Source organism: Gopherus evgoodei, unplaced genomic scaffold (assembly GCF_007399415.2).
Source record: "Gopherus evgoodei ecotype Sinaloan lineage unplaced genomic scaffold, rGopEvg1_v1.p scaffold_32_arrow_ctg1, whole genome shotgun sequence".
Taxonomy (NCBI): Eukaryota; Metazoa; Chordata; order Testudines; family Testudinidae; genus Gopherus; species Gopherus evgoodei.
Genome location: NW_022059994.1, coordinates 323,390 through 342,651, shown reverse-complemented (window position 1 = coordinate 342,651; position 19,262 = coordinate 323,390). Strand labels below are relative to the sequence as shown.

General features: G+C 50.0%; 1 protein-coding gene and 1 non-coding gene across 2 annotated transcripts; both read left to right on the top strand.

Moving 5' to 3' along the window:
• The first annotated feature begins 6,810 nt into the window (after positions 1-6,810).
• On the top strand, positions 6,811-10,489 carry LOC115640681 (zinc finger protein 501-like). Its single transcript, XM_030543556.1, has 4 exons — positions 6,811-6,826; positions 7,700-7,714; positions 8,321-8,437; positions 8,804-10,489. Exons 1-4 carry the CDS (start codon positions 6,811-6,813, stop codon positions 9,919-9,921), a joined length of 1,266 nt encoding a protein of 421 aa, XP_030399416.1. The 3' UTR covers positions 9,922-10,489.
• A 6,718-nt stretch (positions 10,490-17,207) lies between these two features.
• TRNAK-CUU lies at positions 17,208-17,280 on the top strand. Its single transcript has one exon. It is a non-coding gene; the product is annotated as a tRNA-Lys (tRNA).
• The last annotated feature ends 1,982 nt before the right edge of the window (positions 17,281-19,262 follow it).

The following is a 19,262-nucleotide window of genomic DNA, read 5'->3' as shown; positions in this document are numbered from 1 at the left end:
CAGGGTGCAGTGGAGGCTCAGGTCCCCTCCCACCGCAAGTGGCTGCAGGTCCCCCCACACTTGGCTTCAGGCCTGTGTCCAAGGCAGGTCCCCCCCACAGGGGATCCATCCATCACACCCTTCTACAGGGCAGTCGGGAAGGAACACTTCAAGAACCAGGGTCTGCTGGCGTGCAGGCCTGTGTTCTTAAAAGCACGGCATCCCAATGCCAAGACAAGACAGCTCTTCGCTACTGGACATGATGTATTGAGCAGCAAAAGGAGACTTGATCCAGTAAAATATTTAACATCCGCCCACTGCCAAAAATTGCAACGGTCATACATGATTTTAGCGTGAAAGAGAATCCCGTATCAATGTATCTGTCTGCATAACACCTCCGAGCAGTTCACAAATTTGTCTTACCTGGTGTTCTGCTTGCCTGAGTTGGACTGGGTTTTTTGGTAATCCACTGTCTGTACAGTTTCAGTCCTTTAAATTGGTTACTTTTTAAAATGCTATTTTGATGACTCTTAGCACTTCATCATTTCCCTTCGTTAACATGGTGCAGATGGATGTCCGTGTGTTCGTTCATTTCTATTTTCATAGCAAATAATCTTTGAAAATATTAATAGTTGCTAGTAGCTTCAGGAGTCACCTCTCACAGTGTTTCTAGTCTAACACTTCCTGTTTTGTGTGGTAGATGGCAGCTTGAGTTTTTAAAGCTAAATTTTTGTTCTTTTTACCCAGTTTATTCTTTGGGATCATATGACTGCAAGGTGGACTGATTTCCTGGTATCTCTGATGCTGATTCTGTGTAATGACTAGTTCTCTGGGATAGCTCAGGGATTTGAGCATTGCTTTGCTAAACCTAGGGTTGTGAGCTCTAATCCTTGAGGGGGCTACTTGAGGCAAAAATCTGCCTGGGAATTGGTCCTGCTTTGAGCAGGGGGTTGGACTAGATGATCTCCTGAGGTCCCTTCTAACCCTGATATTCTATTATTCTTTCCTGAGTAGAGGTATTTACATCTGAATGTCTGTGATCCCCCACCCTATTCATGTGGATGTCATAGAAATAATTTTTCCCCCCTTATAAACTAAAGGAATTAACAGAGGCTTCAAGCCTTTCAATTTCTCTTATTCAGGGCTTGTCTACATGGTGTGATGCTAAAAGTTAATGCGCCGTAAAACCCTGTGTGGATGATCTCATTCAGAAGTAAAGTCACCTTAGTTATAACTATAGCAGTCTTGGCAACCATAGCAGATTGCAAGAATCCTTCCCAAAAACGCTATTATTCATGAGACCTTTGATGTGTCCGGAACACTTAAAAAATTTTGTATAGTCCAGGTGTAACCCCCATTTGATTTTTCAAAGAGAAGGAGCTAAGCAGTGGGGCACTCATCTTAATTTCCCGGAATGTTGCCCCATGTGGAAAAGTCATTACGATATTTCCCAGGTCTCAGTTTTGTCCGATAAATGGTTTAAGATTGAAATTTAAGATGATCTTGCCTCTTCTCTCTGCCCTCCGCTGGTCTGGGCATCTGTTATGAGAAGGAGAATGAAGGCCGGATACTGTCATCATGGTAGATCCTGCTGTGCACACAGAGGCTGTTGGCCTGGCTATATGGGGATAACCTCTATAAGCAATGTATAGAAATTCTTGTCACAATAGAATTAACCAATCAATCCACATTTTTGGTGCTCTAACTGTAAAATTCATCTTTGATCTCAGCCTCTAGCTGCTCACTAATCACATGTCATATAAAGCTTATCTATGTGCTCCCTGGGGAATTTAGTTCACAAACACAGGATTCTTTCTGACACCTTTCTGACATTTTCATGGTAATATTAATGGCTCTGATATCTGCATAGGTGTGAGAACACAGTTTGAGAGGCTGTAATAAAAATATTTTCAGCTCAACACATTGTGATGTTGCATCTCAGCCCACATGCACAGCGCAGGGCAGATCACCTTGCCCAGAAACACCCAGAAATAGGCTGTGACTGTAGTTACTAGATATGCTCTGTACTTTGTTTCTGAAGCTGTTTAGGATGTTTTCATTGTAGGCAAACCACCTGGCAGGTCACTCCTCTTTACTCAGCTGACAGATGAGCTGATCGGACATCAAGGGGGAAAATATTATAAACATATCTGCTTAAGACAGCCCTGTGATATCAGCGGCTGCTCAGTGCAAGAGCGTGCCCGTGTGCTGACAGTGCTGAGAAGTGTTTTGAGAAGAAGGATGGAGGATGCTGACATTCTTATGAAGAACTGAAGAAGCCAGGTGCACACAACTACACATTACGCCCACATTATAGAGACCCCGGGCAAGATTCACAAAGGTACTTAGATGCCTAAATTTAGGTTTATGGGCCTAAGTCCCATGTTTTGGCTCCACAGCTATTCCCACAACTCCTGTCAAATTGTCTAGGCTCCTCAACTCACCCAATACCTACATTTTCAGGGTAAAAGTTCCTTTGGTGCCTGCCCCTGGGGTGGGGGAACATGGGGGGGGTTTGGGCCCAGGAATGGCTTAATCCAGCCCTACAAATAACTCCAGGAACCTGGCAACAAAGCACTGGCAGCTTCATGACCTGAGCTAGGGGAGCAGAGCTGGTGGCTCCAGCCCAGGGCTGGTAGCCAGTGAGCCTGGTGCGTGGACAAGAGACCAGCTCTGGCCAAGTGCTCCCTGTGCCAGTCTGTTACCAGGGCGGTCACACACACAGAGTGTCATCGAGAAGCATGTCACCTGCAGCACCGAACTCTGGGCAGCCGCTTCAGGACCAGGACCCCCATCATCCCTGTGTCTATGTAAACAGGAACAATTCCCCAGTCTCCACGGAAGCCCCCTTCTCCCCGCTCCCCTCGACATGGACGTCTCCTTTATCTAGTCACTGACACAGTGGCTTCTAGGCAGGGCACCTACATAGCGCTGGGAGAAGCTGCCCCTGCCGAGGGGCGGTGGGGTCCTCAGGGGGCAGGGGGCTGCAGCGCGCTGGGTTGATCGCTAGGACCCAGGAGCCGCTGGGTGGGGACAATGGCCGGGCTCCCTGCGTCCCGGCAGCAGGAAGTGACTCGCAGCCGCTGCGGTGACTCTGGCTCCCGGGCTCCTGGCGAGATCCCCGAGCCCCGGCGGCTGGTGCTGGGAGCCCGGAGCCCTGGCTGCAGCCGGGAGAGGGGAATCTCCAGCAGGGCCCTTCCCGCTGCTCCCCAGGAGCCTCTCCCAGGGCAGAGCCCCCAGCCCGGCCCGGCCCCTGCCCCGGGGGGCCCCGCTCGGAGGGAAGGTGAGAGAGACCCGCCCCCCCCGGCACCCCCGGGCTGCAGGGGGAGGTTTGTCCCCAGGCTGCTCCCAGCGGAGCTGGCTGCGATTCCCGCCCGGGGCCCGGGAAAACTGCCGCCAGCCCCGGTGTGTGCGGGGCGGGGGGAGCCAGCCCGGGCCGTGCTGGGGGTGGGACAGACACACGGGGGGGAGGGGGAATTGAGGGGGGAACAGGGATGTGTGAGGCCAGGGGCAGGAGGGGGATGGATGGGGGCAGGCAGGGGGAGGTGGCTTGGGGGGGGGCTTTAAGAGTGGCCCAGCCTGGTGGGGACTTTCTGCAGTGTCCGCAGCCTGCAGATGATGGGGAAACCCGGGGGAAGGGCTGGGGCTGGGCAGGGCAGTGACTGCCCAAGGGGCCCCTTTCAGGGACCTGCTGGTGAGTTTGTAGCAGAGGGCGAGCGAGTGTCTGTGAGTCCCAGAGCTGCTGTGCTTGGTGACACCCCCAGGCTCACACTCCTGCTAGCAGAGTGTGGAGACAGTAAATGAGGAAGTGTGGTTTACTCTTTCTCATCACACAAGAACCAGGCTCACCCAATGAAATTAATAAGCAGCAGGTTTAAAACAAACAAAAGGAAGTATTTCTTCACACAGTGTGCAGTTAACCTGTGGAACTCCTTGCCAGAGGATGTTGTGCAGGCAGATGGTGTCCTTAGCCTCTGTTTGTCAGAAGCAGGGAATGGACAACAGGGGATGGATCAATTGATGATCACCTGTTCTGTTCATTCCCTCTGGGGCATCTGGCACTGGTCACTGTCAAAAGACAGGACACTGGGCTTGATGGACCTTTGGTCTGACCCAGTCTGGCCATTCTTATGTTCTAGACGAAGTAGCTGATCTGTGTACTGGAGAGCAAATGCCTAGGGGAACAGGACAGGCACTAGTTGTCCCAGGCAGAGGGGAGGAGAGAAATGGAAGGGGACAGAAAGGGAAAGAGAAGAGACTGGCAGGGACAGCAGGAGCAGTAAGTGGGGAGGGAGGTTCCCAGCTCCCAGCCCGGATCCATTCCCTGCATCCCCCTGGGCAGACTGACTCTCCTGGGGACAAGGGGCGGAGCTGACAAAGGAAAAGCCAGTTCCTGCCCCAGTCAAGTCACTGCTGGATGTATTGGATGCTGCCCTTGGGGCTAGTGTCAGGGGGAATCCACCACCGCAGCTCCTTTGATTCTGGTCTTTTCTAGTGTTTGGCTCAGTCTGTTACTAGGGGGCAGAGGAGGGCGATTTAAAAGGGTCTCAGGGGGTTCAGTGCTGGTGGAAGAGGCCAGGTCTCTGTTGTAATAAAGTGACTGAGGGTTTTCCCAGCATGGCAGAGTCTAGAGCGTCTGTCTGCAGGGAGAGAGCCGGGGGGATCGGGCTGTTAAATGGACTCGAGCCCCTTCTGAAACCTTCCCCATTGCCCCTCTCGCTCTGACAGGCTGAGGAATCACATCCACATTTTGGCTGTGATGAAGCCAGCTCAGGGAGGGGATTTTTCAGGGAGCTGCGGGGGAGATTTGTTGCAGGAGGGGAGGGGCAGGAAACACAGGATGAGGCAGGGAAGGGACAGGGTGTGACAAGCCTGCTGGGACATGATTAACCTGGGCCTGATTTTCTGAACAGGCCCATTGGCGGGGGTGGGAGGTGAAACATTCCCCCATTTTTGAAACAGGAAACAGCCCCCTGGGCAGGGCTGGGAAAACTGACCAGACTCCCAGTGCCGGAGCCTGAACTCACTAGCCTGAGGCTGCTGTGAAATTTTGATAGGTTCATAGATCCCAGGGACTGTTTTGATCATCTACTGTATAACCCAGGCCGGAGAACTTCCCCAAAATAATTCCTGGAGCAGATGAATAACATCCAATCTAGATGTAAAACTTGTCTGTGATGGAGAATTAGTAAATTCTTCCAGTGGTGAATTGCTCTCACCATTATAAACGGACTCTCTATTTCCTGTCTGAATTTGTCTAGCTTCAGCTCCCAGGCCTTGGATTGTGTTCTATCTTTCTCCTCTAGACTAATGAGCCTATTATTCAATATTTGTTCCCTGTGTAGACTGCAATCAGCTCACTCCGTAATCTTTTCTTTGTTTATCTAAATAGCTAGAGCTCCTTGAGTCTATCACAACAGGGCTGGTTTTCTAATCCTTTCACCGTTCTCCTCGCTCTTCTCTGAACTCTCTGCAATTTGTCAACATCCTTTTTGAACTGTCAGTACCAGAACTGGACACAGGATTCCAGCAGCGTCTGCACCAGTGACAGACACAGAGGTGAAATAACCTCTCTACTTCTACTCAAGATTCCTCTTGTAATAAGAGGAGGCCCTGAGATATAAACCTTGGTATCAGAGGCCTGGTTTGAGGCCTAAGGCCTGAACTAAGGTAATGGTCAAGACTTTGCTAACATAAAGCAAAGTTAAGCTGTGAGCCAGAGGCAGGCCTTGCTCACAGAAGCTGGCAAGGAAAGGGCTGATGCTGCAAAAAGAGACATACCCAAAAGGTACTGGACGCCAGATATCAGAACATTTGCATACTTGTACACTCCACACAGATAACAAGGAACAAGCTGACCTATCCCAATGACAGGGCCAAAAGGGTAATATGATGGATAGAGTCGTTTTGTTTGAACCAACATGTACAAGGTGAGAGGCAGCATCTTGCTACGTAGAGGGGTCGCACCTCAATATGTCAGGAGTGATGTGTAACTTGTTTGTACCTGTGTATAAGAATGCATCCCTGGGGCAGTGTCTTTGTCCAGCCAAGGCGGCAGTGGAAAGTCCCATCACTGACTGAGCTGAGTCCATTGCCAGGGGGAACATACTCGTAGCATGTCCTGTAGAGTAACATCTAGAGGGAACTATCATTGTGCTTCATTTGACAATAAACCTGGCCGAAGTGCCTTCGTACCTTCCTAGAGTCTGTGGTCATTGGGGGTTCTCTCAGGATCTGCTGGGTCAGCTATCTGCGCAGAGCTGGGGCAGCACACAGAGGAAACACACGCACGCAGCAGATTGATATCAACATTGAACAGAGCAGAGCACCACATCGGCAGCATCTGACAACACCTCTGTTTATACAGCCAATCGCATTAGCTCTTTTGGCCACAGTGTGAGGCTGGGAGCTCATGTTCAGCAGATTATCCACCATGGCTCCCATAGAGTCACTGCTTCCCAGGACGGCGTCCCCCATCCTGGAAGTATGGCCTACTGTCTTTGTTCCTAGATGTGTACGTTTACATTTAGTCATATTCAAATGCATATTTTTTGCTTGCACCCAGTTTACCAAGTGATCCAAATTGCTCTGAATCAGAGACTTTGCTTCTTCATTGTTTACCCAGCCCCCAATTTTTGTGTCCTCTGCAAACCTGATCAGCAATGATTTTGTTTTCTTCCAGGTCGTTTCTTAGAAATGTTAAATAGCATAGGGCGAAGAACCAATTCCTGTGGGACCCCACTTGAAACACGCCTCGATGTTGATTCCCCCTGTAAAATGACATTTTGAGACCTATCAGTTAGCCAGTTTTTAATCCATGTAATGTGTGCCATGGTAATCGTGTATTGTGAGATTTTGATCCAAAATGTCATGCGGTATCAAGTCAAGCACTTTACAGAAGTGTACGTATATTATATCAACACTGTTGCCCTTGTCAACCAAGCTTGTGATCTCATCAAAAAATGATCTCAAATTAGTTTGAAAGGATCTATTTTCCATACACCCATGGTGAATTGCATTCATTACATTACCCTCCTTTAATTCTTTATTAGTCAAGTCCTGCATCAGCTCTTCCATTATCTTGGCTGGGCTCAGTGTCAGGCTGACAGGCCTATAATCACCCATATCATCCGGTTTCCCCTTTAAAAAATTGGCTCATTAGTTTTATTCCAGTCTTGTGGAACTTCTTCAGAACTTGAAGGCTTATTAAAAAATCAACATCAATGGTCTGGCAAGCTCCTTGGCCGGCTCTTTTAAAATTCTTGGATGCACGTGATCTGGATCTGCTAATTAAAAAATGTCCAGCTTTAGTGGCTTCTGTTAAACATCCCCAGGAGATACTAGTGGAATGGAAAGAGTGTATATGATCAGACTGTGGTAAATAAGACTCTGCCTTCCTCTAGCAACTGGGGGGGGGGCAAGGCACTCTCCTCTTCTCCCCACCCCCTGAAGCTTCCTGGCTGCTCTGAGTAGGGTGGGGGCTGGGTGCGGGTGAGACTCTGCTACTCTGGTCCTCCGAGAGCTTCTGTTTTTTGCCTTCCTCTTGTGTGAGTAGTGAGAAAGTGGCTGGGGCAGCAGGTGCTGAGTGAGGGACTCTTGTTGTTTCAGATGCCGGTGACCTTCGAGGAGGTGGCTGTGTATTTCACCCAGGGGCAGGGGGCTCTGCTGGACCCCGCTCAGAGAGCCCTCTACGGGGACGTCATGCAGGAGAACTATGAGACGGTGACCTCGCTGGGTAAGGGATTCCTGTGCCCTCAGCTATTAGAAGCCGTGGGGTCTGCGTGTCTGAATCTGGTCAAGTTCTTCCTTGGTCAGTTAGATTAGAGGAAAATGGGTCCCATAGTCCACAGCTCCAGTGTGAGAGAAACTTGCATCTCCATCCCCTCCAAAGCGGTCAGGGAGTCGTAAACCTAACGGACTTGCTAATTCGTCCCCATCCCTCCAGCTTTCAAGAGGCAGAAGTCATGTATTGTCCTATCTCTATTAACTCTAACTCACATGCAGAATCCCTGTTGGCCTCCTTTCCCAGGACTGGTTCCATCCATGGGGAGGGCTTTGGAGGTTTAGAACTAGGCAGGGGTTTAACACCAGAGCTGTGTCTGCATCAGTGAATCCCCCAGAGTGCACAGATCCTGGAAACTCCTAGTGAAGGGATGGTCTCCCACCCCCAATGTCTGCTTCTCTCAAGGGGGCTCAGTGATCATGCTCCCAACTGTTCAGATTAGTCATGCTCCCAGCACAGCGCGCGGGGCCAGGTTAAACGCAGGGAATGTTCCTTGTGACAGATACTCTCCCAGTACTCCACACCCCCTGATCTTGTCTGATTTCACCCCTCGAGCAGGATTTCCCATTCCCAAACCTGAGCTGATTGCCCTGCTGGAACGAGGGGAAGAGCCATGGGTCCCGGATCTCCAGGCCTCTGAGAAAAAGGAGGTCACCCACACAGTCACCCACACAGGTGAGGCGTCGGTGAAACGGACATAGAAACAGTGTGGTGAGTGAAGGAAAAAGTCGAGACTCCCAAAGATGTGCTGTGAACAAGCTCCCCCAGGTCTGCCCCATCTCACCCAGGTCAGGGCTGTAATTAACAAGTCGTGCCTCACCGTGACCTATCACTCATGGCTTCCCACACATCCTTTAGCTGTTTGCAGTTTCCTCCCCAACTTTACTCCTCTGTGAGTGTTTGGGTGGGATGTGGAGGCAGAATTCAATTTCTCAGTCTCCCCAGCAGTCACTGTGTTGTGTTTTCTCTCTCTGCTATTCCCCTTTCTGTCCTTTCTCCCTGGCACAGGCAGTGACTCCTGTCTGGATTCTCTCCCAGCAGGTGATGAGACCCTGAGTGAGAACAAGGAGGTGAATTGGCAGGTGGAACCAGAGAGGACCTTTTTGAGAGGAGCTGAAGGGAATTTTTCCCAGTGCTTGGAACAAGGAGAAGCCTGGGGAAATCGGAGTGGGTCAGAGAGGCAGCTGGGAAACCAGCCAAGGAAGAAGGTGGATGAATCCATTCAAGGTGGGGGAGGATGCACTGATCCCAAGGAAACCACCACCGAGCAAACAAATCCCAAGGACGAGAAACCCTACAAATGCCTCGACTGTGGGAAAAGCTTCAGTGTAAGAACCAACCTTATTACGCACTGGAAAAACCACACGGGAGAGAAGCCCTATAAATGCTTGGACTGTGGGAAAAGTTTCCGTCAGAGCTCACACCTTATTACCCATCAGAGACTGCACACGGGAGAGAGACCGTATAAATGCCTAGAGTGCAAGAAAAGTTTCAACGTGAGGTCGGCCCTTATTGCGCATCAGAGAACGCACACGGGAGAGAAACCCTATAAGTGCCTGGACTGTGGGAAAAGCTTCAATGTGAGATCAGCTGTTATTAGACATCAGAGAATCCACACGGGAGAGAAACCGTATAAATGCCTGGACTGTGGGAAAAGCTTCAGTCAGAGCTCCAGCCTCACTAAACATCGGAGAACCCACACGGGTGAGCGACCCTATAACTGCCTCGTGTGTGGGAAAAGTTTTAGCGACAGCTCGTCCCTTATTAAACATGGGAGAACCCACACGGGAGAGAGACCCTATAAATGCCTGGACTGTGGGAAATGTTTCAATCTGCGATCAGCTCTTCTTGCACATCAAAGAACCCACACGGGAGAGAAGCCCCATAAATGCCTGGACTGTGGGAAAAGCTTCAGTCAGAGCTCAAATCTTGTTACGCATCAGAGAACCCACACAGGGGATAAACCCTATAAATGCCTCCACTGTGGGAAACGGTTTAACGTCAGTTCAGCCGTTATTACGCATCAGAGAATCCACACGGGAGAGAAACCCTATAAATGCCTGGACTGTGGGAAAAGCTTCAGTCACAGCTCAAACCTCACTAAACATCAGGGAATTCATGAGGGAGAGAGAGCCTATAAGTGGGACATGTTTCAATAGGAAGTGAACCCTTAATACTTATCAGGAGGCCCCAGCGTGGGAGAGAGACCTCAGAAGTGTCTCTGTTGAGGGAAAAGTTACATTGTTCTGCATCAGACAAGCCACAAAACAGAGAAACCCCATAAATGCTTGGACTGTGAGAAAAGCTTCAGTAACAGCTCAGGCCTTACTTAATACTGGAGAACCCACATGAGAGAGAAAAACCTTGAATGTGGGGCAGGCTTCGCTTGGTATCTGGCAGCAGCAGATCTGTGCAGGGAAGAAACTGCTGAGATGTCCTTAGCAAGGAAAATGCTCCAAGTGGGAGAAATTCTCTGAGTGCCCTGACTGGGGCAGGCCAGGGTGACAAACCCGTTTCCTTGTTCCCACACACCTCAGGGGCATTTGGCTCCCAAGGATCCAGCTGCCCAGTGCTGGGGTGAGGATTCAGCAGCAGCCAAGCAGCAGCTGGTCAGGGACCCTCTGGCTCTGCCTGGTCTAAGCAAACCCCGGGCAGAGGAGGAGAAATCCCGGTCAGCCTCTCCTCCCTGCTGCAGCCCTGGCTGCTGAACTGATGGACCAAAGAGGGGAAGGGAAAGAGAGAAACTCCTCCAGCTGCTCCCTCTGCCTGGCTGAAGTTCCCCCCTCTCCCTTCCCCACCCAGCCGGGATCCCCCTGCCATGAATATGAGGAGAAGGACACTTGGGCCAGGCCCCACCTTCACTCTAGACCTGTCTCCACCCCACATCTTCCACCAGCCCCTGGGCTGGGCTCCCCCACTGACCTGGAGCTGTTCCCTGCAGTGCGAGTGTCCCTGGGGGCTGGTAACTCCTCCCCTCCCCGAATCCCCCAGGGGGCTGGGCTGTGGGGGATCAGCCATTAAGGGAAGCCGAAGGGTTCTGGGGAGGACACTGGAGATTGAATGGTTGGGGCTGGTGAAGCTGGGAAGCGGGGGGAGCTGGGTGCTGGGTATCGAGTGTTTGGGGATCATGGGATAAGAGGCGAGGGAGAGCACAGGGGTAGAGAGGTACTGCCTCATCACTCACCCCCTCTGCCCCTTCTCCCTGCCCCTGCTGCATTCAGACAGCACCACCAAGAGGGAATGATTTCAACAGGGCCTTTCATGGGAGGCCTGGAGATCCCACCGCTGCCTCAGCAGCATCAGCCTCCGAGCGTCCATCTGTGGTAGGAAACGTGGTCAGGATCAGCCACCTCGTCTCCTCTGACCCTCCCCCGCCATCCTATCCTAGACTGAGCCTGAGCATCTAATTCATTCGGATCCCACCCTTAGCAGAGTGACTGTTCGAGTCACTGATGGTAGGGGTAGGTTCTCTCACTGGGGATAGGTTCTCTCACTCCTAGCCAGTCTCACCTCAATCCAGGCTGTGCCGGGAATCATTTCTTTTTGTACATTTTCTCTCTTACAGATGAGAGTTAAATGGATTCTAGAAGAGTTGGAGCAAGGGTAGTAAAAGGTGGTGTTTTAGGTTCTGTGCTATTTGAGAGCGATGGGGTGAGTCCGAGGGATTCCCTCCTTCCCCCGTCACTGTCACGCTCCATCCTTGATGCAGCAGCCTCTGTCCGAGCCTTGGAGAATTTTATCCTGTCTCTGTTCTACTCCACCCCACAAAGTGTCCCTTACCACAGTGTCCCTGGCTGTCCATGCGTAGGAATCACACTTTGATCCTAAGTCAGACTCCTGGAGGTGAAAGTGTCACCGACCTGGGCTGGGGTTGGGGGAGGATTCAGATGAACCCCAATGCACAAGCTGAGGTTTCTGAGCTTAAATTCCATCTATCGGTAAAGTGGCTTCTGGGCTTTTCACAGCCAAGTACAGATCATTTGTCGAGGGGAAGGTTTTGGTTTTATTTTATTTTGTTCTGTTTCATTGTGAGGATGCTAGAATTCTGTAACTAACACAACTGAACAGCGAGGAGGTGCTGAGTGAAGCAGAGTTAGTCAGCTCAGAAGGAAATGAGTCAGTTTGTTCTCCTGATTGTGAATCTGAAGAGTCTCTGGGATATCACTTTCTGAATGTAAAAGTGTTTCGTAGCTGACCCTGTTTCATGGGGTTTTCTTTCCTGAAGGTGTTGGGTCACGTACTTTGATATTTGTTCGGTTTGATAGGTGATGGGAGATGTGATGAGGCAAATGACTATTTACCAGAACAGTCCTTTCCCATTTTAGTTTCACCTCTAACCCATCGTGAGATTTTCATGTGGTTTGAACAATGCCAATTGTCAATATGTATCGGCACAAACAGGGTGAGTGCTAGATTTACCCTCCCAGAGGCAGAGACTGAAATGAAGAAGGAAGTTACTGCCTGATCCCTGCAACGATGCAAGATATAGTCGGGAGGTGAGGGGTACAGAGCTGGAAAATTGCACATTTCGCTCTTGAGAACCAGACAGCCAATACTGAGAACTGTGAACTTGCTGCAGTGGGGCTAGAGAGAGACAGGCAATGTCCTACGATTGCCATGGGAAGGCACCCCTGAAATCTACAGGGCTCTGAATGACGCCCCAAGAGGGGAGAGGCGGGGAGAGGGCAGCCTCTTCTCATTGCTGAGAGGACGAGGCTAGGCAAATGCAAGAAGGAAGCCGGGGAAGTCACAAGGCCTGAGCTCCCCGGAAGCCAGTCTGACCCTCATCAATAAGGCCAAAGGGAGAGGAGGATCTGAAATTTTAGCTCCTCCCCTCCCCATCCGCCGCAGAGTCCTGGGTGCAGATGAGAGAACCCTTCTGTGCCCCTCTTGCCCCACACTGCATCCCTCAAACCCGAGCTCGCGGGGTTTCCTGCTCTCCGAGCATTTGCTCTTGTGACTGGATCCCGGCACCTCTCACGAACTGTCTGTGCTTTTCTACCAGATTTAACTTGTTTCTCTTTCCCTGGTGCCCACGGGAGCTGGGAGCAGCACTGTGCTGGCCTGGGACAGAAATGCATCGCGCTGGCTTGGGCTCTGGGCCCGGGCTGGGGCGGTGGGTTTAGCTTGTATTTCTCCTTTGGAAACGATAGAGCAGAGCATAGTTTCTCAACCTCTGAGCGTCTCTTGTCGTGAATAATTAATCAAAATGGGCTTTCCTGGAAGCCTCTTGGAGGTGTTAAAACTCTTTCCCTGAGCACCACAGACTGCAGATGCCAAAGGAGCCAGTTCTGGGATTTCAGACTCTTCTATGGGTCTGTGGGGAAAATCCATCATTGGCAGGGGAAATCCCTGCAAGCTGTCCTGTCCCATTCACCTCCTGTGGAAGAAAAGTCAGTCAGGCTGGGAAGGCATTTTTTTGAATCTTGGTGGAGCAGTGATGGAGAGGAATCATGATAACCTGTTCTTTAAAGCAGTGGTTCTCAAGGGTACACATATCCCTGGGATTACACAGAGGTGTTCCAGGGGGACATCGACTCATCTAGATATTTGCCCATTTTTACAACAGGCTACATAAAAAGCACTAGCGATGTCAATACAAACTAAAATTTTACACAGACCATGACTTGTTTATACTGCCCAGTAGACTATACGCTGAAATGTAAGTACAATATTTATATTTCAATCGATTCATTTTATAATGATATGGTAATGATGAGAAAGGAGGCAATTGTTCAGTTACTGTGGCTGTGACACTTTTGTATTTTGGTGTCTGATTTTATAAGCAAGTTGTTTTTAAGTGAGGTGGAACTTGGGGGTAGGCAAGACAAATCAGCCTCCTGAAAGGGGGACAGTCGTCTGGAAAGGTTGAGAGCCGCTGCTTTAAAGCACTTTGAAATCCACCAATGCAAAGTGCTATCTGAGAGCCAGGTATTCTTCTGATTTATTTTTGGCCATGCAAAGTGAGATCCTGCACTCAGCGCAATGGCATTTGTCCATTTGGACGCAACGCAATAACTTTCGATTGCTGCACCTGAGTGTTCCAGGCAGCCCCCGGGGAGGAGGCTGCTGAGTTCGGTGAACATCGGAAAATTCTGAGAGGTAATGGTGGATGTATGGGGCTCTCCAGGCATCTGGTCCCTAGCCCTCTCCGCTTCAGCTAGGTCTGCAGTTGTCGAATGTCTGGTGCCTGGCTGCCACTGAACCCTGGAGGGTCGAAGGGATGGTGATGTTGCAATACCTAACTTTTAGGTGTCTAGAAAATCACTGAAACAACTCTGGGATCCAGAAAGGCTGAATTAGTCAGCTAGGCTCCCTGTACCTTGCAGGGGGGAACCGAGGCACTTAAGGCTGGGATCTACAAAAGCCAGCATGGTAGGCAGGGAGCCTCCTAAGCTAGGCCATGAGATGCTGATATGGAGTGGGTCCCTCAGTCTTTCCTGCAGAACCTGTCACACTTTGCAGCAGTCATACAGAGTCCTTGGGAAGGGATGGGGTCTCCCAGGCAGGTGCCCCAACCCTCAGACTGCAGAGTTGATCTCTCGCTGTGGCACAGTGAACATTCCACCTGGGCTGGGCATGGCACAGAGGGGCCTTTGATGAAGGTCTCCCCAGCAAAGACCCTGCTGGGGAAGCAGCAGCTGCTCAGTGTCAGCTCCCAGATCCCAATGGAGGAGGCAGCAGCTCATGACACAGAATGAAAAACAGAGACAGATGGAACGCAGCCTCCTTTCTCTGAGCAGGGACACAACAGCTACTGAACAGCTGCCCCCACTCCTCTCCCTGCCAGACCCCCAACCTGGGAGAGTATCAAGTGTAGTTAGAGTTGGTTTAAGGCATTGACTATTTGCTATTCCCAGGTGATAGGGAAAGACCAAGGTAGCACATTATAATAGGTGGGCCCTTATTATCCATTACCATTTACTGTCCCAGACAAGATGGAGAAAGGTGTGAGAGAGCAAATTATGATGGGGAAAGCCCCACCCAATCTGTCACAATATGGTACCCCTGGACCAGAGGATGGGGAAAGGCAGACACAGCAAATTGTGACAAGGCAGCAAAAGCGATCAGCAGCAACTTGTGCTGGCAGCTGTTTGCAGCCTGACCCTGGCTGGGGTCTGGGAGATCCCAGACCCAGCAGTTGCCACTTTCCATCTAAATTCCTGTAAGGGAGAGTGCGCCAACTTTAGGAAAGAGTGGGACACACAGGGAGGAGGGGGAGGATCCTGCACAAAATCTCTTTTCCAAAGCAAATATCTAAACCTCTGGGTCATTTTCTTTCCCCTTTTCCTTCGAGGCAAAGGAAAACGCATGGAATAAGGGTAAATAATGACTTCAAAGCGACCGTATTATATGTTGAGTCTTTGCCCCTGCCCTTTGCTGTTTTGATCTAAACCTCTGACTGCCAGAAGCTGGGAATGGGCGACCGGGGATGGATCACTTGATAATTGCTTGTTCTGTTCATTCCCTCTGAGGCACCTGGCCTTGGCCACTGTTGGAGGCAGGGGCACCAGGAAAGGGGCGGGGGGCATGGCCCTCCCACTTTTTGAAAATGGACGGGCTTGGCCTATCCAGTTTTTGCCATGGCCCCCAGAGGTCTTGCCCACCTGGCCAGGCTAGCAGCATCACGCTAAGGACCTTCACCTGCCTGGGAGGTGGGGGCCCAGAGTAGCTCCTGACCTGTGTCCTTGCCCTCCAGGTCCCCCACCCAGGGCAGGTGGAGGACAGGTTGCTCCTCACAGCTGCCTGGCTATGTGGTCTTACCATGGCCGGGCTGCGGCTATGAGGGCAGGTTCTCCAGCCAGAGCTAGATTTGGGTAAGAGCCTCACTGGTAGCTGTGGCGGGGCCGCAAACACTCCACCTCCCCTGTACAGTGGAGCCTGCATGGCAGGGTCATGGGCCAAAGCTGCTCTTGGCACCCCCATCCCAGTGGGTGAAGGGTCTGCAGCTCCCAGCCCACTCTGGCTTCCAGCTTGGCCAGGGTCAGGGCCTTGGGCAGAAGGTGTGGTGCCATGGAGGGGGAGGGGGCCCCTGGTCCTCTTTTTGGCAGGCTCTACTGCCCCTTGCCAGAAGACCAGGATATTGGGCTAGATCAGGCATGGGCAAACTTTTTGGCCTGAGGGCCACATCTGGGTGGGGAAATTGCATGCAGGGCCATGAATGTGGGGCTGAGGCAGGGGGTTGGGGTCCGGAAGGGAGTGTGGGGTGTGGGATGGGGTGGGGTGTGCAGGAAGGGGCTCAGAGCAAAGGGTGCAGGGTTCAGGAGGAGTGTGAGGTGCAGCAGGGGTGTGGGGTGCAGGAGGGGGCTCAGGGTGGGGGGTTGGGGTGCTGGAGGCAGCTCAGCACAGGGATTTAGGGTGCAGGCTCTGGCCTGGCACTGCTTATGTCAAGCAGCTCCGGGATGGCAGTGGGGCTAAGCCAGGCTCCCTGCCTGCCCTGGCCCCACGCCGCTCCCAGAAGTGGCCAGCATGTCTGGCAATGGCTCCTGGGGGTGGAGTGGGGCAGGTGGCTCTCCGGTGCACTGCCCTCGCCTGCAAGTACCACTCCTGAAGCTCTCATGGGCTGCGGTTCCCCATTCGCAGCCAATGGGAGCTGCAGGGGGCAGTGCCTGCAGGTGAGGGCAGCACACAGAGCCCTCTGCCCCTCCTCTTTCCCCCAGGGGCCACAGGGACATGCTGCCGACTGCTTCTGGGAACAGCGTGGTGCCAAGGCAGGCTGGGAGCCTGCCTTAGTCCTGCTGCACTATGGGACTGCCAATCCCGCAGGCCGAATTGAAAGCCCTGATGGGCCGGATATGGCCCATGGGCCATAGTTTGCATTCCCCTGGGCTAGATGGAATATTGGTCTGACCCAGTGTAGTTGTTCATAACACCATAAGAATTGCCATACTGGTTCAAAGGTCCATCTAGCCCAGTATCCTGTCTTCTGACAGTGGACAATGCCACGTGCCCCAGAGTGAACAGAACAAGTAATCATCAAGTGATTCATTCCCAGCTTCTGGCCAACAGAGGCTAGGGACACCATCCCTGTCCATCCTGGCTAATAGTCACTGATGGACCTGTCCTCCATGAACTTACCTAGTTCTTTTTTGAACCTCGTATAGTCTTGGCCTTCACAACATCTTCTGGCAAAGAATTCCACAGGCTGACTGTGTGGTTAGTGATGAAATACTTCCTTTTATTGCTTATGTTTTGCTGAAGTTTCTTGTTTCTTTTTCTCTTATCTTCTGTTTGTAATTCCCCCAGCACTTTGCATCCTGTGGCTTGGCATTCTGGGAGTTCCCAGAAGGTGGTTAGCTCTGGAAAAGGAGCCTGTTGGATCTTAGGAAGGTTACCTGGGGTTAGAACAACAGAAAGCTAGAAACCCAGTAAGGTAAAAATGACAACTTAAGAAACATAGCTGTAGGTCTATTCCATATGCTTGAATTAAAATATTGCATAAGTAGCCCGGCTAGCTCAGTCGGTAGAGCATGAGACTCTTAATCTCAGGGTCGTGGGTTCGAGCCCCACGTTGGGCGAAGCGAGTCTTTTTCTAAAAGTAGAGCGAGGTGTTTTAACCATATCTTCCCTGGAAGTAAATGTCTGTCTGTAAGAATGACTGTTTCAACCATTTTCCTGTTTTTTAAAGAAAGCAAAGAGAGAGACAGACAGACAGAGAGATGCCAGTTCCTGCGCCAGAAGTAATGCCACTCTGTTTCTTACAATCGAAAAATAATATTCTGATTTCCTCTGCTTTCTCTTTCTGTCTCAGCTAGAACAGAAAAACAGACCAGCTGCAATTCCCTGTCATCCTTTGTCTCGGTTGACTGGGTTGATTATTAAGGAGAATTGCTCTGGAGACGAACAAACAGCTGATGGATAACTTGAATCACAAGAAAAGGTTCAGCAACAAAATGAGCAAATATGATTTTTCTCTCCTGCAAAATGGAAAAAAGGTGGTGTGTGTTGATTGCTCTTTTTCCTGTGCAGTTATTAAACATGCAATCAATTATATTTGAAACAGCAGAATCTAAAATAAGACTATGTAAAAAAAATTGCTTTATTATTTTTTTTTAAGTGCTTTGAAACAAATGGCTCCCACAACCTCAGTAGAATTGCCCCAGGGCTGTCTTTGGCCCAACACTCATTAAGGATTTCAGAAAAACAAAAACACCCCCTGGATTTATATTGAGGTGCATTGCAGTGTCCTTTATACTGTTTCATTTTTATAAATATTTATAGAGTAGATTTGTGTTCGCTGAAGTCCTTAAAGGGAGACTGAAGTTAATTTTATTTGAAACTGACTAATTTTTTTCTCCAGTTTTTGAGGGAACAGCCATTAAATGGCACAACCTAAACTTTTTTTTTCTTTAATGAGGGTTTATTGAGCTCCCCTTCTGATGTAAGTTTTATAAATGTAGTTTCAGGATGAGAGAATTTGACTAAACCAACTGACTATAACAGAGGAACCATGAAATTGACAAGACACAAACTTGTCAACGGCAACAAGTGAACACACTGAAAAAAAAAGAAAAGTAAGATTGAATAATGCCGGCATATTTAACATATTTTATCCTCTATAACAAAATATTTTTGTTATGATTTACTAAAGTTGCTTCTGATTCACCAAAACTACCTGGGAACTAAATGGAAAGTGGCCTATTTGGTTAAATATTGAAACTGTTTTTAGTTTAGCAGAAGTTAAATAGCATTAGAAAACCGGTAGCTGCCAATTCCTATATTAGCATGTTACTTTTTCAAAGCAATGGCCTGGGCTTGTATGCCAGCAGGGAATGTTTTTTTCCCCCCCGTACAGCAGTGGTTTTCCCAATGATCAGCCACACAAAACCCCTATTTTAAAACCGAAAGGATTAATTTGAATAGACTTTCCATTTATTCTTTAACATGCTCCACTTTGAATTGTCATAAAGCTGATACCGTAAATAATTCAATTCTTAATCTTCCGTCTGTACAAGTCCTGTGTATTCACTTTCAAACCCATCAGCCCTCGGTGTGTTACATGTCTCTTGTCATTTAAAAACAGCTGTATACAGAGTTGATCCTTTGACTCCTTCGGGGCAGGGTTGCTTGACACGGAGTGTATCTGGATGCTGGATTTTTCAGGCTTATCCTGTGTGCGTTTTTCTTTCCCCGTGAGTTTGCATGTGCTCTGCCTGGATCCTGAGGAGGCTCGGGTGTGTGTTTCAATTCTGATCCACCAAACGTTTCTATACGGTTATGTCTGACTTGGAACTTTGAACCATCCAGGTGTATTTCTTTGTAATCTTCCTGTGTTATTCAGGTCTTCTCAATTCAGGGGCTGGCTGCACCAAGAAAGAGAAGTACAAGCAGCCTGAGTCTGAAAGCACCAGCATCCTCTGTATAAAATAGCGAGCCAGATTTTTTTTTTTTAGAAGCGCAGATGTTTTTCACAAAAGGCTTTGTCCTCCCAGTTCTGCTGAAACCAGGTACTTGTGGGACTGAGTTGCCTGGATTCTGAGAGATTCTAGCATTTTGCACA

Bases quoted from the DNA above. Each gene is read 5' to 3' on its own strand.
- LOC115640681 (XM_030543556.1), top strand. The intron at 8,438-8,803 runs GTGAGGCGTCGG...CTCTCCCAGCAG, and splicing joins CCACACAGTCACCCACACAG to GTGATGAGACCCTGAGTGAG.